We start from the raw sequence: 27,541 nt of genomic DNA, 5'->3' as shown, positions 1-27,541 counted from the left end.
TTCAACATTGGCTCAACAGTGCGTACTTTGTGAGGGCAGCTGCAGTATGTACTGAAAGTTAAAAAAAAAGTGTGCGATTTAGAACACAGCTTATGAGTCTCCGCCTGGTAACAGGAACTTACTGAGGGTCTCTGGAGTAGACTGGAGTTTCAAAATAAAAGCTCTTAGACCGTAACAGGAGCCTATGGCAGGCTTCTGGAGTGCTGAAAACTTTTAAAATACATCTCATCTCTCTTGTTCCCGTCTTTCTTTATTTCTTCCATTAATATTCTTATTTTACTGTACGTTCTCAGCTTCCCATGCGTTTATAGATTTGTATTGGTCAGTAACCTCTAGGGCTTTGCCATTCCATTTCAGGTAATGCCTTTTCTAGTTGTTTCTGATATGTTGTCATATGTAAATTGGTTAATGCCTTAATTGGGGTTCGCTTGAGATCTGGGTCAGTCATCAGTTATGAGCAGGACATAGCGCTAAATGAAATACTATTCTGTTTGTGTTGGTGGATCTCTGTGTTTAGCAGCGTTTTAAAGAGAGTCTCTTTCGGTCTCTTGAATCTCTCATTTCCAAAGGTCTCATCTCACGTGTCCCCTGAAGACTCCCTGGCACCAGCTGCAGGTTTCCTGTCTCCTGTCTCACACTCTTGGATTAAGATAGGATCACTGAGCCTCCAGCTGCCACATATCAGCCACATTGTCATCTTTTGAAATCCACTTTTCTTCTTTTCGGATTCTTGTGATCCGTGCAACGAATCACCTCTCTCTGGAAGGACCGGTTGGAGCAGATCTGAGCTTCACTCCTGCTCTGCAGGGAGTTTCGTCACTGTTGACGAACACCACGCTCCGCTCTAAATCTGGTACCCCTCCCACTGAACCGCTCCTGCCCTCCTCTCACCAGCCTCAGATTCCCCCACTGCAACCCCGTTTCCCCCACGCAACCCAACCCCCCCCTCGACGCACACATGCCCCTGTCTGTGTGTTTGTGTGCAAATGTGTGTGTCAGCTCTCCCAGAGTAGGGAACGTCCGGCGACCAGGCCGTGACTGGCAGCCATACAGTCACTTTAGCTTTTGGATGATTCACACTTCCCTTTTGGATCGATACATTTGTTGTTGTTTTTTTTAGCGTGCTGGGAAAAGGCCAGAGAGGTAAGCAGGAGAACATTTTGTTTAAGTTGTCCACATATTGGGTTAGAACTGTGTGTTGAAGGTGCAGCTGGGCCTGTTTTAGTGTTACACGCATGGTTGGATCCATACTAGAATTGCGACACAACTGTCAGATACAATCATACCGAGATCCTTTCACTGCAGGGTGGAGACACCTGTCTGATCCAGTTGATGCACCAGATGTTTCTTTGTTTTTTTTTTGTTGCACATGGACCGGAACAAACAAACAACAAGTTCTGGCAAGGGTGAAAAATTCAATGAGGCAAAGTTCTGTGTCATGGTTCTGTTGTGATAGATACTGCTCTGGTAGTCAGATGATCACATTTTGTAATTCACTTGGTCAGAGGCCATGTTCCTCATACTGCATGCTATTGATACTGCGGGCAAGTGTTGGATTGAATGTGGTGAATGAGTTTGAAGTCAGAGAGAAGAGGACAGCTGGGATGATCTGTCTGGAGCTAAATTTATATGCTGTGTCATGTGTCCTTATGCCACGATCTATCTATCTATCTATCTATCTATCTATCTATCTATCTATCTATCTATCTATCTATCTATCTATCTATCTATCTATCTATCTATCTATCTATCTATCTATCTATCTATCTATCTGTCACATCTATCCATCTGTCTGTCTATAGATCTATATCTATCTATGTGTCCATCATATGTATTTGTATAGATGTGTATCTATATGTATTTATATGTGTCGATATGTGTCGATATGTATCTATATGTGTCGACATGTGTCGTTATGTATTTATATGTATCTATATGTATTTATATGTATCTATATGTATGTATATGTGTCGATATGTATCTATATGCAGTGGCGGGCCGTGCTTTTCATACCTGGGCCTTCAGTGCTGTCCTACTACAGCTGAAACACCTCCTAATAATCTCATTATTCACACAGCTTAATCACACAGCTACGGTTATTTGTTTCTAGCGGTGTAACAATACACGTATTCGTATTAAACCGTTCGGTACAAGGCTTACGAACCGAACAATACGTTTGAATAATACTAGTGCATTTGGAAAATGCAGAAGCTTTAATTGTGGGAAAAATAATGTTTCCGGTGGACTGCGCTCACGTAGGAGACAACGGGCTGTGTGACCTCTGAACCCGGAACAAAAAAACCCGAAACAAAAACACAGCTGAGTCACCGCACCAGACGCACCAGACGTGTGTTCTGGGAGGCTACGCTAAACTAGCAGGAAAAGGCACACACGCTACACTCTCCCCGCAGAGTTTAGCTGTTCCTTACTGATTCAAACAGGGCAAAAGCAATCGCCACACAATCCCTATTTCTCCAGACCATAATTCTTGCTTTGTAAAAGAAAATATCCCAAACAGATTCAACTGTCTGGACAATAACGCATGACGGTATGCTTCGTAATTAACGGACAATGCATATAGTCAGAATCAATATAATTAACACAATGACAACAACAAACTCACAAGAACCAGTCACATATATTTATATGACAACAGAGCATGACTAATCAATCCAGCAACACTGCAGCAACAACACGTATTCTGCTACACACTCAAGGGCCATTCAGATATTAGAGGTAAAAAACAAACGCAGTTGACTTACCAAATGTTGTTCACTTAAAGACAAACTCCATCCTCCTTTCTTTGTTGACAAAGAGCTTAATCCCACAAAAAACAAAAGCTAGGTAAAAAAGGAAAAAATCTACACCAAGCAAAATGCTAAAGATGTCATAATGTCTTCCATATCTTTCAATTTGAACTCTCACCACTCCAACTAAGCTCTGCTGGCTACCTTAAGTTTCGTTTCACAATAGTCACATGCTCGCCCACTGACCAATCACAGCCCACGCTGCACCTTACTGCAGAGCTGCACCTTGATACTGAGCTGTAAGTTAATGCTGACGTACTTGTAGGCCAGCTAGCAGGCTCTGACATGTCAAAGAATACGCCCAACATGTCAAACTAAAGATCGGTTGATTGGTTGAAGACTATGACAATCAACAATATCGTCCCCATTCACTTAAACTGCACATGGATTCACTTGTGAGTCTGCAGGCCTGGGCCTCTCTTCTTACCTAGAGACACAGAGGTGAAATCTGATTGGATAAAAGCTCTACTTAAAACAAGCTGCACTGGAAGCAGAGCAACTGAGGAAGACAGTAGCTGTGCAATGAGAAAATAAGATAATGGGAAAATATTTTTATAAATTATAATACATGTAGTGTACAGTAGTTAAGAAAAACTATAAAATTATAAAATAGCTCTAACTTTGTGATTCTGTTTAGGCCAGCAGAGAAGGCTTTGCAAGCCCTGACGGCCCACCACTGTCTATATGTATCTATATGTGTCGATATGTATCTATATGTATTTATATGTATCAATATGTGTCTATATGTATCTATATGTGTCGATATGTGTCTATATGTATCTATATGTGTCGATATGTGTCTATATGTATCTATATGTGTCGATATGTGTCTATATGTATCTATATGTGTCGATATGTGTCTATATGTATTTATATGTATCTATATGTGTCGATATGTGTCTATATGTATCTATATGTGTCGATATGTGTCTATATGTATCTATATGTGTCGATATGTGTCTATATGTATTTATATGTATCTATATGTGTCGATATGTGTCTATATGTATCTATATGTGTCTATATGTGTCTATATGTGTCGATATGTATCGATATGTCGATATGTATTTATATGTATCTATATGTCGATATGTATCTATATGTATCAATATGTGTCGATGTGTATCTATATGTATTTATATGTATCTATATGTATCAATATGTATTTATATGTATCGATATGTGTCGATATGTATCTATATGTATTTATATGTATCTATATGTATCTATATGTATTTACATGTATCTATATGTGTCGATATGTATCTATATGTATCGATATGTGTCGAAATGTATTTATATGTGTCGAAATGTATCTATATGTATTTATATGTGTCGATATGTATCTATATGTATCTATATGTATCTATATGTATTTATATGTATCGATATGAGTCGATATGTATCTATATGTATCGATATGTGTCGAAATGTATCTATATGTATTTATATGTGTCGAAATGTGTCTATATGTATTTATATGTGTCGATATGTATTTATATGTATTTATATGTATCGATATGTGTCGATATGTATCGATATGTGTCGAAATGTATCTATATGTATTTATATGTGTCGATATGTATCTATATGTATTTATATGTATTTATATGTATCGATATGTGTCGATATGTATCTATATGTATCGATATGTGTCGATATGTATCTATATGTATCGATATGTGTCGAAATGTATCTATATGTATTTATATGTATCGATATGTGTCGATACATATAAATACATATGTATTTATTTGTCTATATGTGTCTATATGTATCTACAGTATATATATTTATAAGTATCGATATGTGTCTATATGTATCTATATGTATTTATATGTATCAATATGTATCTATATGTATTTATATGTATCTATATGTATTTATATGTATCTATATGTGTCGATATGTATCTATATGTATTTATATGTATTTATATGTATCGATATGTGTCTATATGTATCTATATGTATTTATATGTATCGATATGTGTCTATATGTATCTATATGTATTTATATGTATCGATATGTGTCTATATGTATCTATATGTATTTATATGTATCGATATGTGTCTATATGTATCTATATGTATTTATATATATCGATATGTATCTATATGTATTTATATGTATCTATAGGAATTTATATGTATCTATATGTATTTATATGTGTCTATATGTGTCTATATGTATCTATATGTATTTATATGTATCTATATGTATCTATATGTATTTATATGTATCTGTATGTATCTATATGTATTTATATGTATCTATAGGTATTTATATGTATCTATATGTATTTATATGTGTCTATATGTATCTATATGTATTTATATGTATCTATATGTATTTATATGTATTTATATGTATCGATATGTGTCTATATGTATCTATATGTATTTATATGTATCGATATGTGTCGATATGTATCTATATGTATTTATATGTGTCGATATGTATCTATATGTATTTATACGTATCGATATGTGTCTATATGTATCTATATGTATTTATATGTGTCGATATGTATCTATATGTATTTATATGTGTCGATATGTATCTATATGTATTTATATGTGTCTATATGTATCTATATGTATTTATATGTGTCTATATGTATCTATATGTATTTATATGTGTCGATATGTATCTATATGTATTTATATGTGTTGATTTGTATCTATATGTATTTATATGTGTCTATATGTATCTATATGTATTTATATGTGTCTATATGTATCTATATGTATTTATATGTGTCTATATGTATCTATATGTATTTATATGTGTCGATATGTATCTATATGTATTTATATGTGTCTATATGTATCTATATGTATTTATATGTATCGATATGTGTCTATATGTATCTATATGTATTTATATGTGTCGATATGTATCTATATGTATTTATATGTGTCGATATGTATTTATATGTGTCTATATGTATCTATATGTATTTATATGTGTCTATATGTATCTATATGTATTTATATGTGTCGATATGTATCTATATGTATTTATATGTGTCGATATGTATCTATATGTATTTATATGTGTCGATATGTATCTATATGTATTTATATGTGTCGATATGTATCTATATGTATTTATATGTGTCGATATGTATCTATATGTATTTATATGTGTCGATATGTATCTATATGTATTTATATGTGTCGATATGTATCTATATGTATTTATATGTGTCGATATGTGTCCCCCCTCCGTCAATCTGTTACATCCGTTTGGGAGTTTAAAGGGTAGAAGGGAAAAAGTGTGTCATATAGCCAGCAGGGTGAGGCAACACAAGACATCCCAGCCACAGCTGAGTGGGTGGTGGTGGTGGTGGGTGGTGGATGGTGGGCGAGCCTGGCATGCCTGTGTGACGCAGTGTTCAGCCGCTGAGCCGTGGTTGGTCGACAGAGAGATCAGCTGATCCCGTCCGGGCTAAATCGGTCCCGCTAGCAGACAAGTTGAGTTAGAAGAATTGGAGAGATGGAGGTAGAGGGTGAGGAGCTTTTTTCAGAATAATGCAAATGAGAAAAATTCTAAATAAATTCCAATCCCAGTGAACCTTTTGAAATCACATTTTGAACTAAAACTGAAAGCTGCTGTAGGCGAGATACACAATAGTCGAGAAATGTGAACCTCAAAGTGGGGCCTGTACGGTGAAGGTGCCGCCAACAGGTCAAAGTTTGAACATATCCAATCAAGTATGTTAACATCAATGGACAACAATCTTGTACAGAGAGTCATGGTTTCCAGACGGTTAACCGTCAGGATTTTGTTGATCCCATTCATCTAACGCATCATGAGATAAAAGTTTTAATTCCTACAATTCTTTGGTTTATGGCCAAATACCTGCAAAACTAATGGAACTCCCATCATCATCAGCTGAGAGCTGCTGAGCAATGGTTAGTCTGCTGACATTCGACACGAAGATGATGAAAACGATACACATCAGCATGTTGTCATTGTCATTTACACGTTAGCATTTAGTTCAAATTACTTCTATGCCTCAGCACAGACCCTTATATTCAGTCCATGATACAGCCTGACAGAGCCGCTAGCAGAGCAGTACACTTTGGGTGTTGTTGGAGGAGTTTTTATGTCATTTCTGTTACTTTAAACTTCACACCCTAGATGGGTTAAAGGCTGAGGTCAAATGTCATGTACGTATATGATGATTGAAATAAAGTTCATAGAAATTAAAGTTTACATTAATCCCAAACGGTCCCCTCTGAAAATTGGTCTTGCCGGAATAGCGTTGATTTAGGACAGAGTATATACGTATATATTGTGTATATATATATATGTTGTATATATTATTCCAATTTAGTGCCACCCAGAGATTCTTTCAGTGCACATCAGGTCACGTGTAAAAACTTTAAACATGTCATTGAGTGTGCGATTAGACCTACAGTATATGGAGAATTAAGATTACAATCACAGATTGAGAATGAATGAATATTTACTTGAAACTATTTTTATTGTAGGGAAATCCCGACTTTACCTATAACTCGTACTAAATTACAGAATTCTTTGCAGGAAACTAAAATGATTAGGAAGTTGCATAAATATAATGATTTGCTGCCCTATGCTCAAAATGTCAATTTTCCAAGTCTACATAAAAAACACTGTTTTTATCACGACAACGATTCGGGGGCAATTTATTCCGTCTGGTTTAATGGTTACAAAGAGTTTCATTTGAGGTTTAAAAACAGTTGTGTACTGTGTTTATTCATAGTGATGTACATGCATGCATGAAGGGTGCACAGCAGTTTTACTATTATATGTTTATTTATATGCATATTTATGTTGTTGTTCTTATGCTTTCGACTGTTGTCGACTGGACACTGGATGCAAGCCCTGCTGCAGAATCAGATTTTATTGTTCCATAGATTTTGATGCCCTGTCAATCAAAGAAGAGCCCACAGACTTACGTAATGATTGCTCACTGCTCCATCTCCACACTCATCCCGCTCCGGCGCTGGAATATGCCGCTGCTCTGTCCACAGCCGAGAGCTGCTCGGGGCTGGAGGGCTAGAATTACCCATGGGTGGTTTGTTTCAATTTAACAAGGTGGATTGTGGGTAGGCGTTAGTGTTGGTATCCTCCCTTTTTCCCCCTGAAATCTGTCAGTAGAAGTCAACAGTTCTGTAATGAATAATAACAAAGCAGACATCTGAATTAAGAAGTACAGTGCATGTGTTGTGTTGTAATGTGTAGATTTGGAAATACAGGGAATCCATTTGACTGTTAGTATAGAGTCCAATGCACAAGCCAAAAATGATGCAGCCAAGAGGATATTTCCATGGCAACAGCTGACACGTGAGTCACCTTGCAGTGTTTTCCTCTATCTTTCTACCCACATATACTGCCAGATTGTGAACACTTTACCGTGCATCGAGGAAACTGAATGACGAAGTTCCCCATCGTGACTCACACTGAACATCTCACTCTCTCTCTCTCGTCTGGTGAGAACCGGTGGCAGTGATATGCAGCTCCGAATGTCAGAGAAAGTGCAGCCTTTGTAGCAGAATATGTGAGATGATGAACACCGTCTCGGGAGGATACCTGGTTAAAAACACCAGCCGAAAACTGCAGTTTGTTGGGTTATCGTTATCCACCTTTACAGGCAGATCGAATATTAGGAACGAAAACTGAAGTCAATTAAAACGACATTTTTCCATTTCTGACTCGTCTAAATGGAAAACAGCACAACGGTCACACTCATTTCATCCCAAGTCTAAAATGAGTCAATTATAGATTATATTGTAACATCCAGGCAAATATAAACCCACAATAGTTAGGAGCTATTTGTGGCGTCAGTCTGTTTGTACAATGTGTTTCTTACATTAGGGATGAACACATGACTCAAGGTCACTGGGGGAGTTTATTGGGTCAGTCAGGGACCGTAGTACACTTCATTCAGTCCCTCCACAGATGCAGAGTGGGCTTGTACTGATGTATTACGGTGTGGATGTATTGGTACTAATACTGGTCTTTTAATGACAGATCTGGTTCAGCCAATATCGTCCACCTCTGAACTGACCAAAACCCCCGTCCAATGATCAGGAAATAAATTATCATATTTATATTTAAATATTTGCTTTGATTTAAAATATTGACATTGGTAATTCCAACTATATATTATAAGCGGCTTAGAGACAGTATTTGTAAGTTTACCAGGTAATGAAATTCTCTCTAATATGTATTTTTTTTTTTACATTTTACGAGAATACATTTGAACACATCATGATAGTGTTATAAGTGAACTTCACTCAATACAAGTTTGTACTAATAAGAGCTGGAAGGCGTTACAGTGCAAGTCAATGCAACCTTCGTTAGCTGTTAGCTGTTAGCTCCGTTAAAAGAAAGCAGGGTGCCAAGGAGAGATTATTCTGAGCAGGGAGTGAGTTATATTATAATTAGTGTTTGATTAAGTTCATTTAGTTATTGTGTAAACGGTCATGGCCCATCAGCTGAATAGCTGCTGGTTCTGATCGGTATGCGAAGTGGCCGCTGACTAACAGTCAGGATATCCCCTACTTTATAGATATGCAATATCAAATTGCATAGTATCCCTTTAATTACAACATGTATTGCACCTTGGCTTTACATTCTGAACAGTGTGTGCTCGTGGTTGGACCTGTCCTCCACTTCCTACATGTCTCCATCCTGCTCGCCCTGCAACATATCAGAGTTGATGTGTGACTGCAGCTTGGTGCCGCGGCTATAAATCCTTTGGTTATGTAACGGAGAGACAGTTGATACGAGGGCTTCAGCTGCAGCTGTTGTCTCGTCAACAGGAGGCTTCCACCGAGGTGCGCGCCTGCTGGGAGTGATTATCTGAGGGGAAAAGTGGACGTCCACATGCTGCGGCTCTTTCTTCTTAAGCTGTGATGCTCCGGTTTAGACAGTGGATGTCAGTGTGCGATCCCTTTATAGTGTATAACTGACAGACAGACAGACAGAGAGGGACAATTCAAATGAAGGAGGTTAAAGACCTGGTGTGAAGGAGAGGCTTACCCTCCGCTACTTGTCTGTGTGTGTCTTGTTTAATGTGGACGCAGATTTATCTCAGGTCAGAGAGACTCTGCTGTGCTCAGGAGGTGGCGGAGTTTAATTTAGCCTGGAAACCTGAACCTGTGCCTCCTCTGTCAGCTCCTTCTCTGGGCCCCGGGCAGAGCCCCAGAGGGCTGCGTGCAGGCTGGGATATGTGGGGGTGTTATGGGTGTGAAATGAACCATTAGCTGCAATCGCTCATACTGTTGCTAAACCAAGTTAAACCATGATTTGTCATATACGTACATGACATTTGACCTCTGCATTTAACCCCGTCCTAAGCATTTAAGAGCAGCGGATCTCTTAGGTTGTCAGACAATGGGTTGGGATCTTGGACGAGAGGCCATATGTTACAGGCAGGCTCAAGACCTCGAGACCAGACAAAAGTAACAAATAAGCACATTTACTTACGAAGTACATCAAAAGCACAGAACAAATGTGGAAAGTCAATAATTAGTAATGTGTGTGAAAATATCTGAAACACACAAAACCAAAACAGCAGCCAAGTGTCAGCCAATGAAGAGAGGCCCATGTTAAAGTCGTGAGCTTCTATAGCCAGAACCACACCAGAACCACGCCTCAGGTTTGTCAGCTGACGATCAACTTCCTGCGAGACCGAGAGCCGCCAGGGAAAGGCCGCGGCTCAGAGGCAGAGCGGGTCGTCCTGATGGGCAGTTTTGGGGCAGCTTTGAGTGGTTGCGATACAAATCCATTCACCATTTAGCGTTTACCCCCTAGTGGATAGGAGGGGTCATCACCACACATTCCACATTTACATCTCAATGGTTCACTCCCCCTCCTGACCTGAAAGGTGATATAACTGCCACATTCCGTGTGTGTGTGCGCGTGTGTGTTTGTGTGTGTGAGTGTGTGTGCGCATTTGTGTTATAGCGCACATCTGGGTTGGGCAGTATACATGCACATATATATATATATATATCGCATCATATATAGTCTTATATATCTTATATATATATATATCATCATATATACTCTTCTTCACTCAGGTAACACATTGTGTAATTGCAGATATCAGTCTTAAGCTGAAAAGTCAAATCAGAAGTACCACAGAAGAATAAACTTACGGTGTTTCTAACCTGTGTCTTGTACCTTGTGCATGCTATTCATGATTTGATTTATTTAATTGAATTGTCTATGTTTTGTCTTCATATGTCCGTTTTGGATTGAATCTGTGAATCTTTTCATTTTCTTTCACTTTGTGTCTTATGAATATTTGGTGTTATATACATAATGACAGAATCAAATGAAACGGACCACCTGGTGTTCCCTGTGGACCATCTGTCTGAATGGTGTTGCTCCCACAGGGATTTCCCACAGAATAGAAAGCTTCTTTTTTTTCTTGCACTATATCTGCTCCGCTGAGGTTTGCAACACGTCTGAAGGAGCAGACTGTGGTGACAGCAGGATTTGGTGAATATTGTTAGCGCTGCATTCATTTTAATGATGGACAGATACAGAAAGAGTCAACTGGGATTTTGCAGGCTTCAGATTTTGCAGGACCTTTGTTAGATGGCTACAGAACACAGAGATAAAGTCTTATCTAGTTCTTTTAGTTTAGTGTTAACCATCAAATCTACAAACACGCACTGTATAAAGTTTTCACATTAGCATTTTGGCAACAATATGTGTAACGGCAATAGGATAGAGATTAGCATCTCAGCGAGCATAGTGCAGGCTTGTATATTGCATATTTATGCATGCACATAAGTTGTTGTTTTGTGGAGAAATTATTATTCTGCAAAGAAACCCTAAATTAGAGCTGTTCTCTCCTCTAATAATCACATAAGTGCACAATAATAACCTCTCATATTCCCTGATCTGTGGGCTCTCAAGCACTCAGAAACTTGCTGAAATGAACGTAGCATTAGCTTTCTGTGAGTGCTTCCCTACTGGGACCAACAATCGCACAATCAAGAGTTTACCTCCTGCAATTGACAGATTCAATTCAATTCAATTATTTGAATTCTTCTCCTTTTTTGTTATAATGTATGTTCTTCCAAAACATCCTTTCCTTTCTCCACTCTGTAAACACTGCAATAAATCAGACCTTTGTGAACCTTAAAATGTGTTTACGTTTCAGAAGGGTGATGACGTAACTCTGTGGTTGAATCCATAGATGTCAGGCTGCTGTCTGGTGTTGTACTGGACTGCTTTACCACTTAAGCTACTGTATGCTCTTCGTCAGGGTCTACCTGCTGCACCATGCAGCTGCTATGTCCCAACACCTCTGTGGTTACAAAAGCAAAACAACACTTTGACTATCCGAGGAGGGATTTAGCTGACCCTGCATGCCCTCCAGACCCTACTTCATATTGATATAGCTACATGTATTCACACCCAGGTGTCGGTAGCAAGCACAGGTTTCCACAACACTGTGATGAAAGCTGAGGGGAGGAGAGAGAGTAACATGTCTGTCTCTCTGCTTCTGTCTTTGTAGAGAGAACAACCTCCGTCACTCCTCCTGGAACGCCTGAAACATGGCTCAGTGAGTTACACACACACACACACACACACACACACACACACACACACACACACACACACACACACACAATGGCAGACTGGTTCAATTTAAAAGTAATTTCCAGTATGTTATGTATAGTTTCAATAGCATATATATATATATATATATGTTAGAATAACCAGCCACATATCTAAGAGATACAACGTGAAGTGCAGAAAGCAGAAAGCATGAGCAGATATGATGGTTTCCTGTCCGCTGCTGATGTGTATCATGTGCCGATGTGTGACTGCGCAGCGTCCAGAGGGTGCAGAAGAAGACCAGCAGCATGTCCCTGACCATCTCCTCTTCCTCCTCTGCGTCCTCCTCTCGAGGGCTCCCCTCCTGCCCCTCCAGCTCCTCCTCCACCTCCTCCACCTCCTCCACCATCCTGGCCCAGAGACACTCCAGCCTGGTGCAGCCTCTGTGTGTCAGCCCTCAGAGGGTAACTGCATCCAGCTCAAATGAACCGCCTCGTTTTAATGGATGGACTAAACTTGTAGATGAAACAGTGGCTCAACATGCATGTTAGCTGATTCAAAACGTGTGTTTTTGTGTTGCGTTACACTTTAACAAATCGGCAAATGAATGAAATGATTGTTACACAAGTTGAATTAAATGTATTGTTTTCCATTTCCAGACTCAGAGTCCCATCTACAATCAACAGCACTCAGGGACTGGAGTGGCCCCTACTTTTGTCAAGGTGAAACACACTTTAATCTACATGCACATACAATGCTAATGCACTTTATTATTTATTATATATATCTTGTTTTTGTCTTGTTCTCTGTTGCTGCTGGTCACTGAAAGTTACCAAACATCGTTTTATTGTATATATGACGATAGAAAGTCTCATGTCTGTAAACTAGTATAAAGAGAATGTTGGTATGACATATACATGAAAGATGACTGATCACATCCTCTATCTCTATCCTCTCTCCGTGTCTCCTCTGCCAGTACCTCCATGATGTGTCCACGGTGAAGGGTCAGCTGGTGGTCCTGGAGTGCAGGCTGAGGGGAACCCCCCCCCTGCAGGTCATTTGGTACAGAGAGGACCAGCAAGTGCTGGACTCAGACGATTTCAGGATACTCCAGAGTGAGCACTGGGCTGGGGGGGGGTCACATGACTTGGACGGGATTTTAGCTCCAATAACCGAATCAAAAGTCTTTTTTGAAGCTGTAACTTCAGCATTATATGACAACTGACTCTATATGCGCCAATGTTATAGGATGAAAGTAAAGCGTGATTCATTTCAGACGTATTTATATCGATGGGGAAGAGTTCACTTAAAAAAGAAATGACTTTTCTCTCTTCTTGTTTTCTCAGAGGCCAGCTCTGCATCGGTGCCAGGTAGAGTATTGGTTGTTCAATAATTGTTATAAAGGAAATTGTGATCCTTTGTGAAAACATGATCTCTGGTTGAACAGCTCACAACTCATGTCCAGACTAAGGCCATGCCTGTGATCAGGGGAATGAACAATTGCCATCAGGGGGTTGGGGGGGGGGGGTTAGCTGAATGAATCCAACCACATCATGTCATGTAGAATATACCAAACATTTCCCCAAACACATATCCTTCATAACTGGACTGTATGTTGAGAACTCTGTGTGGAAGCCAGAAGGAACAAAGTGAAAACAGCTTTAACTTAAATTATCGTGCAGTCATGTACAATTCCGTAAGTGTATCACGGAATAAGAGACAAAACAATCATTGGTAAATATTGCATTCTCTTTATTCATCGAGAGATAATTCTGATTTTGATGTGTCCTCTCTGGCTCTAGAAGCAAACATTCAACAAACAACATGCATTAGTTAATGAGTTTGAGCACTTGACTTGCAGCTTTCATCCTGTGTGCACTTTTCATTTAATTATTAAAAAAAACGACATTCATGTTGTGGTGTCGCCCGGCTGCAGAGGAGCTGTGCACCCTGGTGATCACGGAGGCCTATCCAGAAGACTCCGGCCTGTTTCAATGCGTGGCTCTCAACTCCTTCGGCACAGTCTCCTGCTCAGCGCTCCTGGAAGTTTACAATGGTCAGATGGCTCATTCATACAGCACTTAGCTCACCTGTTGAACTGTGTACAACAATAGAAATGATCAGCTTTTAGAGTGAGTCATCTCTTGCTCTGCACCCCGTCATGCAGACCTGGAGGAGCAGCTGGAGGTGGAGGCCGCTGGTCAGCAGGAAGCGGTTTCTCTCCGGCAGGAAGAGGAGGCAGCGTTCCAACAGGACATGGACTTTCCGTCTGAGCTGCCCGACTCCATGACCCTCCCCCCTCCTGAGTGGCCCGACAGCCCTGTAGAAGATAACATGCCTGTAGCAGAGTGAGTAGATGGTACACACACACACGTAGAACACACACGTCAATCAGTCTGTGAACACTATTCACTGACCCCAGTGTTTATGCACAAACCGTTATTTTAATACCAATAATGTGCTGCTTCTTTTGTGGCGCTAATGCTTATGTGTGATAGTGTGCATGTGGTGCTCCACCGTGCTCTACAATTGTCGTATTGTGGAGTAAAAAAACAATCCTTTATTTTACCTGCACTCATTCCCCACATGCTGGAATGACCTCTGACCCTTGACCTTATTATTAATAGTTACTTGCAGTCAGTCTTGTCATTACTGCAAATGATGGTCAATTGTATTGTGTCTATAGGAAACACAAAGTATCATTTCAGTTTATGGAACAGACTTATACGTGTATTTATGTATTCATTCATTCACACACTTTTTTTTGTTACAATGTAGTGTCAGTGTAGCGTGTTCAGGAGCACACGTTTCCAAGAAATGATGTAAAAACGGTTGCAGTTCTTCTTTAAATCCAGACGAGGTCGCTGTTGTATCATTCTAAAATTGAAGAAGAAGACAGTTTTCAAGTTCACCCTTCTTTCTTTCTTTCTGCTTTTCTTTCTTTCACGAGAAATACTAAATAGGAGCAAGTGAGACCGTAACAATAATAATTAGTACACTATATTGATTTGGCGTATTAATGAGGACAATACATGCAGCTTTTGAGAAGGGCTGTACAAATACAAATTGATGTCAAACTAAATGAAATAATAAAAAGGAAAACATATTTTAAACAGACGTGTTGGTCAGAGAGCAGCTGTGTGTGTGTACTGAACCACTGAGCTCACACATGCAGTGAACTTGTGATGACGAGTCTGAACTTTTGGAAAACAGTTAACCAGTCGGCGGGACCCGCGCGACCCTGTCGTCTCTCTGCTTCGTGAGCGCGCGGTGTCACCTGTTATAATCCAGCCTCCTACTCTCAACCCGGTGCTGGGATTCCTCCTCACGCGGGGAAAGTGCGCTTTGTTGAGCCACTTCTGAACGTGCAGAAACAAGGTAAGAAGATGTCGTCCCGGTCCAACCTGCCGGGGACTTCTGTAGTTTGTAATACCTCTGGAGTGTAGTTCTACATTAACGTTAGTGTTTGAACAAGCTAACTTGTCTGACTTGTTTATATCATGGAAAAGTAATACGTTAGTTGTGTCCTCCTGAAAAGGTCGAACTATGTTTAGAGCTCTAGCGAAGTGGACTTCAGTCTATTCTGGGGCTTTGTGTCATCTCGACCAGCCGGCGTCCTAATGAAGCTAACGGGACAGTGACTGTCTGACGGTAGTCCTCCTCGTTTTTATTCAACACGTTTATCTGTCAAAAGAAACCAGGTTTACGAGGGTGTTTTTTATATCAAGCGGCAGCACACTCGACGCCTGTTGGTAACGTTACTGATACATGTAATGTAACGTAACGTTACAGCTGAAATATGATATTCACTCTCTCTCTGTGGGATGTTGTGGAGCTGCTTCCGGTCTTTATTGTGCTGTGGTTGTGTTTGCAGTATGGCAGACAGCACATACTGTAGCTAGTGGTTCTCTTTTTCTATTTAGTGTAATGAAATACTGAAAACAGAATGGTGCATTATGAATAATGCATGTAATGTGTTGTAACTATGTCATGTTCATTCTGTCCACATGGCATCTATCACACTTCATCCTGATAGAGGGATCCTCCTCTGCCTCTCCCTCTTTTCTCCGGTTAAAGGGTTTTTTGGGGGAGTTTTTCCTGTTCTGATGTGAGGGTCAAAGGTCAGAGGATGTGTTCAGATGGTAAAGCCCTCTGAGGAGAATTTGTGATTTTGGGCTATACAAAAACAAATTGAATTGCATTCACGTGCAGGCGTATAATCAGACACTAGCTTTGGAATACAATGTTATTTTTTGCAGTTTTTTAATATTGCACCACAAATAAATGATCAGCTTGTTGGAAAACACTGGATACGATATTCAAAACTATCCCACCCAAAGTGCATTCATATCACAGCACATGCAAAACACCACGGACGATCGTGAATATTAGGTCATCCTTTATCTCTTGAGCTTTTTGTGTCATTGCTGATTGATTCAGCGAGTGTGTCTTTAATGGTGACCAGTGAGTGTTTGATGGGGCGACAGGAGAGTGTTGGTGATCTCATGTGGAGAGCACACATGACGTCGGTGTCCTTCCTCCGTTCAGCACAACTCAGACCTTTAAGGTCGCTTCCAGCTTCTCTGTTGTATCGACGTGATTATTACACATGAAGATTGTCTGTAGTGTGACGCTGTTGGTTTGCCCCAAAAATAATGATGTCTGACGAGAAGTCGTTGACGAGTTATCGTTGTCGTTTGAAGATTATGTCAGCTGTGAAAACAAACTTTCTTGGAGGCATTTTGTATGGCATGTTGGTCGTAAAGCAGTGATTCAACCTGATTGATCAGTTTGTTGGAGACATTTAGGGCTGGGCAGCAAGGAGAAAATCAACTATCGTGATATTTTTGATTGATATTCTAGGGATGACAACTGGTGCTCTCACAAAATATTTACAGAAAGACATTTCTATTCAACGATCATAAGAACGTGGATACAATGACTAAGTAGGTAAAGTCAAATAATGCTAACAGACACTTTAAATGACATCAGCCTTTAAAAAAAGGAAACTACAACACGTATGCCATATTATGATATTATGATATCCAAAATCTAAATCCATATATTGTTGCTGTTTGTATTTGTCTCACCTTGTTGGGTGCTGTTCTGTAACGGTCTAACAGTCAGATGCTTAACTTGTATACAATCTCAATCTGTCTTTTGGTGAGAGTTATGTATTCCATCTCTCGACCGTATCTCACTACAGCGTTTCACCAGATTCTGTTTCAGTATTCACGTTGTTGTCCCTCCTGTTTTTCGCCGGTCATACAGAGGACTTAGGGCAGCTTAGCATTCTCCTACCCACAATGCCATGCAGATCTTGTGTGTGTGTGTGTGTGTTTTAAAAGGATTGGGTCACCAGTAAAGCATCTGCACCTGCCAGCTGATGTCCGAATTCCGAGACCAATATAGATTTGCCCACTTAATCATACAAACACAAATACACATACTGTATACCATCACCATACTAAATATCACACACACACACACACACACACACACACACACACACACACACACACACACACAGTCTGCTCTCCCACTCCAGAGACCACATCACCCCAGTCCTTCAGAACCTCCTCTGGTTCCCCTTACAGCAAAGAATCCAGTTCCAGATTCTCCTCATCACACACAAAGCTCTTCATAACCTGGCCCCTTCATACCTTTAGACCTCCTGCAGCGACACACACCCAACCACTGACACCAGCCTCCTTACCCAACCCCCCCCAGGACCTCTGTCCTAGCATCGGGCCTGGGGGGGGGGGGGGGGGGGGGGGGGGGGGTTGGGCCTTCTCCATTGCTGCCCCCTCCCTCTGGAACTCTCTCCCCCAACACCTCAGACGTTCTCCGTCACTTAAAACTCACCTATATGTCATTTAGAGTGTCATCTCTCTCTCCCTTGTTTGTATTGTACTAGCTTCTATTGTTTCTGTTTTACCATGTAGAGTACCTTTAAAGCTCTATACAAATACAATGTATTATGATTATCATAGTAGTATTTAAAGAACAGTAAGTACAACACACTGTGGTTTCTGTGTATGTCAGATTGACTCACATTGACTGTGATTGATAACATAAGTCGCTGGTGCATCACATTCAGGTGTGACACCTCCATGAGCCGGGATCACTATGATGGGCTCCTGGACCTGTGCTGTCTGCTATGAAATGTCTCATTCTGATTCATTGCGTCATCTTTGGGCTATATGATAAGTAACGATGACTTTGCTTTCAGAATACTATAAATGTGTCTCAGGTAGTGTAGAGCCGGGTGCTAGTACATGGTGTGTTCCCTGAGGAGCAGTGCAGTATTTAGCTGTTAAACGTCACATTTCATTATGAACCAAATTTAAGAGATTCTCATCAAAAAAATTATTTACGTAAAAAAAAAATCAGCCAACATAATCTCTCCATCTCAAAAAGTATAAATCAGTCATGAACCCTTGAAGGAGACTTTGGCCACACTTTGCTCATTATTAGCATAGAATAGAATCCAAACTGTTATCTAGTGGACAGCTTGATCTAACATGTGTCCTTCCACGAAGGCCACTTCCCACCACACACATTGAGAAACCACCCGTCAGGATTTCACCGTGTATTTCTGTCAGACTCTGGGTCAGCTGATGCTGTCCTGTGCCCTCAGGGGACCAGGAGAAACGCAGAAAAACAACGTACAGGAACTCCTGTTGGTTAGAGTTCCTAAAAGTAATCCTGCTGAAGCTATGTAACTTGACTCTATTTGTGAGACGACCCTGCATCTCAATGTAGTCGATCTAGATCATGTCCTCAGTGTGTGTTTACCATGTCATAAGCACACAGAGACAAACCTTATACCATCACTACTATATTCCACCTCCAGCCCAAAGCCCTTTGCTAGTAGAGTTCTTGACCAGACTGCCAAGAACGTAACCTTCATCCAGGCCAAGGTCGCAAGCCTGGGAGGAGTCAGCATAGTTACAATGGGCACACTTAAGACATAGAATTGCTTCTTTATGTCCTCCCCCCCCACTCCTCAATCAGTTCACCCTTAAAGGACTCTCAGGTTCGCTGCGCTCTCTCTGTTGCTCATCCCAGAGCCGGTAGTTTTTAGGAATAAATCCAAATCTTTACTTCCATGTCTGCTTCTGTCAGTTATCCAGAGCCTCAGCCGGCCGACCACTCCTCTGAAGAGCCCTTTGGTCGCAGCGAGGAGGAGCGCGCCCCGAGCTCAGGGGGCCAAAGGTCACCAGGGGTCCCCATCCGAGCCTATACGCCCAGCCCTCCACCTCCACCACCACCGACCCAGGTCAAGGAGAAAGCCCAAACGCCCAAGCTGTTCACCCCATTCAAACTCAGCTTCACTGTAAGAACATGTCTTACGCAATGTGTCGTGTTAAGTAGCTTCATTACTTAATGTCCTGTCTTCATCAGAAATGGTAGAATTCCACTTTCATTCAGTTTTTGTGAATGTGCGTGTCTTCTTCTTCCCAGCCCTCCCAGTCCTCCCAGCCAGGAGGCCCTAACATGAACCTGTCCGACCTGCCGACCTTCACTCCCAGCGTCTTCCCCCCCAGCGCCTTCAACTATGAGCGACCGCGGCATTTCATCCAATCGCAGCCGGCCTTTCAGGCCCCCAGCTACGACAGCGTTCTGAAGGAGTCCCAGGAGAACCAGAACCACTCCCAGCAGAACCTTGGCCAGTCCCAAAGCAGTTTGAACGTCACAGAGACACAGAGTCAAGCTAAAATGACGTCCACGCAAAGTCAGTCTTTCTCTCAGACTCAGTCAGTGTCCAAGTCCTTGTCACAGACCCAGGCGCAGTTTCAGTCCCTAAGCATCAGTCAGAGCCAGACCCAGTCTGTTGCCCAGACCCAGGCCCAGACCCAGATCCAGACCCAGGCCCAGACCCAGATCCAGGCCCAGGCCCAGGCCCAGGCCCAGGCCCAGGTCCAGAGCCAGAGCCAGACCCAGACCCACGCCAACGGCATGGGCAAGTCCTCCCCCTCCTCTTCAAGTCTCAGCTCTCCCATTTCCACCCCGGCCTCCTCCTCTGCGCCTCCTCAGTCCTTCACTGCCCCCATGCTGAGTCCCTCTGCCCCCATCATCCCGGCCTCCTCAGCCTCTCTCCCCCGCACCACCGTGCGCTCCACCATCACCCTCACCCCCAGCATCCCCAGTGCCACCGGCCTCGGCAGCGCCACCCTGCCGGCCAATCAGGACTCCATGTCGGCGCCCGCTGCCTACCTCTGCTCGGTGCTGCCCTCCCCATCCGCCTTCTCCCCTTTTTCCTCCTCCAAGCTGTCTCCCAACTCCAACCATCCCCACCTCTCCCTCCCCCCCCCCCCCTCCCCTTTCCCACCCGCGCCCTGCAGCCCTCTCCTCCCCTTGGGGGCCCAGCAGCCTCTCCCAGTGTCACCGTCCCTCCCTTGCTCCCCTCGCTCCCCTCTCTCCCCATTCTCCCCTCTCTCCCCCTCCTCCTCTCTGCAACAGCCCACCTCTCCCAACGGTCAGAGCAGAGTACCTCCTGCTGTGGTCTCCTTGCCCGCCAGCTACAAGGCGGCGCCAAGCATGTGAGTCAAAGTATACGGCAATTTGGCATCCACAATTTAAAACAAATCTGGGGAGTCTCTCCAGTTATGTGTCAGTGGGACATTTGGGGCTTTTATAAAGTGTTTTTATTTTATTTTTTTGGAACATCAGCTCCGATTATAAAATAAACTCAGACTGTTAATGGCAAATATATGCATCAAAATCAATGTTGTTGCTCACTGACATATCTCACACTGTGAGAAACATTTCCTCTAGTATTTAGTGTACAGAAAATAATTACATGTGTTATTCATAATAAAACAGCAGTGGTGTTATTTGACGGAATCAGTTATATAAAAGCAAGAAGCAAGCGTGGCCATCAGTTTTTTGCAATCTCTGTATTAAATGCATTTAGTAGCAAAAGTTTACCCAGATGTTCACGCTTTCTTTCATCAACCGGTACAGCTCATTGCAGGTTTATACTGGGCAGCTACGGACAAGGGCTTATTTCCAGAAGGGCTGGATACAAGTCTGTATCTTTACTTCCTTATTTTGATCTATCTAACTTCTGTTTCTCCCTCCTTTGTCTCTCTCCACCCTCAGCCTTCCCAAACCCATTCTGAAGAAGTCTGTAGCTCCTCGGCCATCTTCCTCTCGCTCTACAGACGAAGACATCCAGGGCTCCAAAGACGCCCTCATCCAGGATCTGGAGAAGAAGCTGCGCTCAAAGGAGGCCAGGAGGAGAAACAGCCAGGTGTGTGTGTGTGTGTGTGTCCTGCAGACTGTTTTGGAAGGGCAAGAATAAACACTAACATTCCTCCCACCAACACACACACGAGCAGTGTGTGCCTTTGTAATGTAAAAAAAGACATAGTTCAAATAGTTTACCAAAACAAACTACAGCATGCAATGTATGTGTGAGAAAGATGACAGTTTAACAGAATCCAGCTTGATTTTCAAACAGAAACTGTCCTACGAGGAGCGCATGGCTCGCAGGCTGCTGGGTCCAGACAACGCCAACGACATGTTGGACCAGGACAGTCTGTCAGACTCCCAACCCGACCAGGTACGACCACAGCCGTCTTCTCCTAGTGAGTGGACTTCATGATCACAGCGCGTTGTACTGATGTGTGTTGCAGCGCCGACTGTGCTGCACTTATGTTGGCTCTGGTCCAAAGCCCATTAGCTTTCACTTAGCTGTTAAGTAAAGACCACACATTATTACACTCACTTGGGTTTGAATGGCTGCACAGGGAGCCCGCCTCCCTCTCAGGGCCTCCCGATGGCTCTCTGGTCATTTTGAGTCTGTGTGTGTGTGTGTGCAGGATTGTGTCGCTCACAGGGCTTTGCACCATCTATTCTCTGTCTTGCACACACACAACACAAACACACAATAACATGCATGTACACACACACACACACACACACAGATTTGTCAGCTGCTATTTCTTGCCTGCTTTCTGAGAAGGAGCCCCTTTCACTGGTGGCAACAGGACTATTGTGTCAGAACACACACACACACACACACACACACACACACACACACACATTTTGCCAGACTAGAATCGTTTGCTTTTCATAGGTCAAAGCTGTGAGTACCTCTGCTTATATGAGTGTGTTTTCTGTTGCAGCCAGATTCACCAGAAGGAAGACACACAGGTGGACTCTGGTAAATAAATATAACTTGTGTATAAATGTTGCTCATAACATTTGACTCCAATCCAGCACTATTTATTCATCCATCTGTAAAAAAAAGAAGTGCATTATGCACTATGTTAGTCATTTGTCCAGCTCATGAGTATTGACGCTTGTGAGTGTGCTCTGTACAGTCATGTATGATACTTTGCAGCTTACATCACAGCAACATGTTTTATTTTTAATACTGTATTCTTACCTCATCGCCACCTTGTGTTGTGCTATGAATATTACTAGTTGTCTGTCAGGAGGGATATAAACTGTCAGAGGACAGAGACAGCTCTCACACACAGGCAACCTGTTCCCTCACTGGTTGTCACTGAGAGCGAGGTGAGGTTGGTTAGATGTTCTCCCTCTCCCTGCAGGGGGAGGCGCCACACGGGGACAGATGAGAGGGGAAACGAGGGCTCAGCTATCCAGGAGAAATGTTACGCTCCTCGCTTCATGCTGATCCCTGCAGACCTCACGGTAGAGGAGGGGCGCTTCTGTAGGATCGACTTCAAGGTGAACACTCAAGCCTGTATCATAACAAGCTCATATTAGCATCACTAATACCTGAAAGAACCAATGCAAATGATGGTGCGGTCGTGTTCTCAATCCAGGTCGGAGGCCTCCCCACACCAGACGTGTGCTGGTACCTGGACGGTAAAGCCATCCGTCCAGACGACTTCCATAAGATGTTGGTGTGTGAAAAAGGGATGCACTCGTTCCTCATAGAGATCGTCACAGTGCACCACGCCGGCGTCTATGAGTGTGTGGCCAGGAACCGAGCAGGGGAGAGCAAATTTACCTTGAGGCTGGATGTGTTAGGTAAAAAGTGTCTCTATTTAGGCTGGAACTGCTGTTTTTCTTTCATAGAATTTCATCATCAAAGTGTAACTTAGTAATGAGCGGGATGAGTTACTAATCTATGCCAGCTGTGCTTTGAGAGACTTGAACCCCTGTGCTGTGCATCCTCCTCTCTGCAGCCCAGGAGGCTCTCCGTCCTCCCACCTTCATCCAGAAGATGTCGAATTCCAGAGCTCTAGAGGGGGACACGGTGCGGTTAGAGTGCAAAGTGGACGCTTCCCCTCCCCCGCAGCTCTACTGGAAGAAAGATAAAGAGATGTTGCGCATCGATCCCAACAGAATGAGGTACTTCAAAAAACCTGCTCACTACCTGCCCAGCACCAGCTGACAGGCAGACACAGTCTGCTACTAGCCGGTGTAAACATAGCGGAGCAGCTAAAGAGGCAGATATCTCCCTGGGTAGAGACCAAAAGAGAGTGAATGTTAGACCTGCATTCATCAGATCAGAACTCCAAATGAACGTTGCTCCATGTGTAAATAAGCAACTGTTCCAATATCGACATAAAAAGATAACGTTAGTGTTCACAACTTGTTTCTGCTGCCTCCCCATTTCTCATATTATTGTTTATTTGTGCTTTTGTTGTCTGCATGCTCAGCCTGCATCAGGCCACTGTATCCACCACGTGCTACTACCTCTTTGTGTCTCCACAGTCTGTATCAGGACGGTTCAGGCCGCCAGTGCTTGCTGCTGGAGAGGCTGATGAAGTCCGATGCCGGTTGGTACACTCTATCCGCCATCAATGAAGCCGGCATGTCCACATGCAACGCCAGGCTGGATGTCGGCAGTAAGTGAAGCGTGTGTGTTATCCGGTTACCATGGTAGCGCAGGAAAGTAGAATCAGACAGCATATGGAGGACGCTCCACGCTCCACGCTACAGTGAATCCAGCGCCGCAGCCTGCAAACCAATGTTGTGTCATGTGATCGAGTGGAAACCTGATGAACGCACGGAGCTTTCCTCAAGAATACTGCAGCATCCACTGATGAGAGAGCTCACCGGAGGAAAGTACACCACAGCTATCAGGTGTCTGCTCGATCACATGACACGCCAGCTGCTGTGTGGACAGGGAGCGGAGTGAGAGGACACACAAACTACCTGAGCTGGACTGTGCGCCTCAGCAAGCAGACCACCACATCTGAACCAGGACTTCATCCAGTTACTCCCGTCTTTAACGGGATCACTAAGGACTTGTAGTTGGTGTAATAACTTCCCTCAAGCACCTGCAGAGTCAAAATGAGTGAAAACAAATGGCACTTTATTGTTTGGATGTATAAGTACAGGTGATATAGACAAAATATGATGGTGAAGTCATTGTGATCAGCTCAAGAAGCTGGACACATCGGATACGTTTCCTTTTATAACAGCTGTCTGCACAGCCACACACAGCAGTAATTGAGCAGAAGGAACGCCACAAACGATCCTTTCATCTCTTTCTATTTGGTGAATATTTGCAGGAAGAAAAGCTGACTGAGCTCATTTTAATGTTAACGTGCCTGTTGTGGTTTGTGTCATTGACATTAGAAGTCTTAGTTAATTGTGTACATGACTTGCAGTGACAGCCATACAGTAGAACTATGAAGCATGACTCTCCAGAGGACTTCACTGCTCTCTGTGTGGAGGCCGTGGAGCTCTAGCGGGTGCTGGTTCCATATGTGGCTGTCCCGGGCTGTGGGGAGCCGGGCAGAAGAGCTATTTTCAGACAGCTGGCATGAATGGAATGATGAGCCAGTGTTCCACCAGTAGGAGCGGTCGCTGCCGTGGGTGACACCAGTGGTGTTATTCCTTATTATTAATATAAATATAATATCAAAGGATTTGTCCCCCCATTACAGCTTCACTCTCCAGCATCTTATGTACTTATAACATCAGAAAGCCAGTTGTATATTGTTTCTTACAGATAAGTAATCTCCTAGATTTAAAACTTTAGATTTGCACCTCAAGTTTTCAATTGGTTCTGAATGTAAAATAATATTAGGCTTTGCGTTTAAATGACATTGCAAACAGGTCATACTGGGATAAAATGATAATATTGTTGTTAATAACTTCACGTTTCAAAGTGTTTGCTGTCAGAGATGTGTCCATGTGTCATTGATGAATAATTTATAGAATAATAAAACACATTTGAACTGACCCCCCCCACTCTTCTCGGGCCCTGCAGCTCGCGCAGCCATGAAGACGGCGCCCCCCGGCTCCAAGACGTTGAAGCTGCTGTCCTCTCTGAGCCACGTGCCCGCCCCGACCGCGGAGAGCCCCGCCCGGCACACCGCCCCTCTGTATGAGAGCGAGGAGCTGTAGACCCCCCCCCCCCCCACCTCAACCCAGTCACATCCTCAGATAACGGGGGCACATCTCACAAAGCTCACATAAAGCTGCATCTGCTGTCATCTGGAGGGCAGGTTTGGTACTAATCATGCTTTGGTTCAGATCGCAGCAGACCAGGACGCAGACCACTTGTGAGGCCAAAGGTCAGGTTCCCAACACTGTGGCTCTGTTATTGTACTATAAACATCAGTTTTATTTAACGTTTCTTTCTCATTTAAAGGGAAACCCTTCAACATCCACTACGATATGGTATTTGTTCTTTTTTTTTGTTATAAAAAGTTTGATTTTGCTCAAAAGAACCCGTTAGATGTTTACGTGTTGAGGAAACAACCCTCGCCATGAGCAGCACTCAGTAGCTGCTCAGACTAATGTCTCCACACTGCTGCTGTTTGTCTCCACTGTGCCTGTCTGTGTGTTGTTAACGGCTGCAGAGCTGATGTTTGGTCCATGCCTGTAAGCCTGTCTGTTCTGCTCTCAGCTAAAGCCTCTAGGTCATGGATTTATTCCTAGACCTGGACACGGTGGGGCACAGTCAGACCCGCTGACAGGTTTATCCCAGCGGCCAACTACAGGACTGCAACGCAAAACCCCTCTGATTCCCCCACGGAACACTGACGACAGCACACGGTCATTTAGTACGAGAAAAACAGGAAGCAACCTGAGTACAGTACCAACTAGTGATGAGCGGGTCGACCCACAACCCGCGGGTCGGGCGGGTTTCGGGCTAAACTTGTCACGGGTCAAAGAGTGACAAAGCAGCGTTAAATTATTAAAAACTCTCTCAAACACACACACACACACTCCTCAAGTCCCCTTGTCTCAGACCTGACGATTGTGCTACTGTGATGCATACATTTGGCGGTTTTCATGTACATTTCTGCAGATCGACTCTCATAACATGTCGGGTGGGCACACCCGCGCATCACTAGTACCCACAGTGCAACACTGCAAACATCTAGCGCTGCACTTTAACCCTGATGATGGTCTCCTCCAGCCCCCCCCCACCCTCTGTCTGAATGACGCTGAGTTGGTGTTCCTGTCCCTGAGTGACAGCTGCTGCTGCTGCTTCTGAGGATGTGTGTCCGTAGAGCTCCGCTAACCGAAGAGAGCACAGATTGTCAATCGCTGCTCTGATCCTCTGCTGTGGAATGAATTCAGTCTAATGTGTGTGTTTTTAGGGTTGCTTTCTAATATACAGCGTACGTGAATGAACTGAAGTTATTAGTTATCGCCGCCCCTCTCTTGGCCTGCAAAAAGGCTGCAACCAGAAGTGTGTCCCATTAATGAGACGCAGCCTCTAAAGACTGAACACAACACCTGATCTCAAAAGAAAAAAACTTCCATTTGAGCACATGCAGAGATAATCTGGCCACAAGTCAGTGTGCTCATTGGCAGGAATCCCTTAAGATGAGGTCAAAATATGTACTTTCACTCAGAACTAAAGGTTCATGGTGTTTGGATCAAACACGGTTAGACGTTTCTGTTGCGGTTTTAAAAAGCAGGTAGTAGTGTGTGTGTGTTCTCTCCAAGTATTGTTTGTTGTGTAAGTTCTGCATATCTCTGGATAAGCGTCTGCTAAATGACTGTAATGTAAAGTAATGAATGAGGAATAAAGTCATGTGACCCTGGCTTTGCCTCCTGTTCTCTTTTACTTTTTGTTTTCCCTGGAAGATGAAGCAGGTCCCGGATCAGTACTCAAGAGATGCTTCATGTGGTACTACAGCTGTTCTGTAACGTTCTGCCACAAGAGGGAGCCCTTCCTCCATGCAGCCGCTTCTCCTGCAGCA

The 27,541-nt window shown here is 42.8% G+C and overlaps 1 protein-coding gene across 1 annotated transcript; it reads left to right on the top strand.

The window, feature by feature from the left end:
* Positions 1-1,000: 1,000 nt before the first annotated feature.
* On the top strand, positions 1,001-27,382 carry myot (myotilin). The gene is made up of 18 exons (XM_079167258.1): positions 1,001-1,143; positions 12,340-12,387; positions 12,661-12,847; positions 13,043-13,105; positions 13,360-13,498; positions 13,730-13,753; positions 14,320-14,439; positions 14,551-14,731; positions 19,512-19,722; positions 19,851-20,929; positions 21,492-21,642; positions 21,853-21,954; positions 22,520-22,557; positions 22,949-23,087; positions 23,186-23,393; positions 23,552-23,717; positions 24,084-24,217; positions 25,591-27,382. The coding sequence occupies exons 2-18, from the start codon at positions 12,380-12,382 to the stop codon at positions 25,725-25,727; spliced, it is 3,087 nt and encodes a 1,028-aa protein (XP_079023384.1). The 5' UTR covers positions 1,001-1,143; positions 12,340-12,379; the 3' UTR covers positions 25,728-27,382.
* The last annotated feature ends 159 nt before the right edge of the window (positions 27,383-27,541 follow it).

Source organism: Pholis gunnellus, assembly GCF_910591455.1.
Source record: "Pholis gunnellus genome assembly, chromosome: 10".
Taxonomy (NCBI): domain Eukaryota; kingdom Metazoa; phylum Chordata; class Actinopteri; order Perciformes; family Pholidae; genus Pholis; species Pholis gunnellus.
Note: the sequence above shows the minus strand (reverse complement) of the source record. Positions and strands in the feature narration are given on the sequence as shown.

What these genes read in the sequence shown, in the direction of transcription:
- myot (XM_079167258.1), top strand. An exon ending in CATTCAAACTCAGCTTCACT is followed by an intron (nt 19,723 to 19,850) that starts GTAAGAACATGT and finishes TCTTCTTCCCAG; the next exon opens with CCCTCCCAGTCCTCCCAGCC. An exon ending in CAGACTCCCAACCCGACCAG is followed by an intron (nt 21,955 to 22,519) that starts GTACGACCACAG and finishes TTTCTGTTGCAG; the next exon opens with CCAGATTCACCAGAAGGAAG.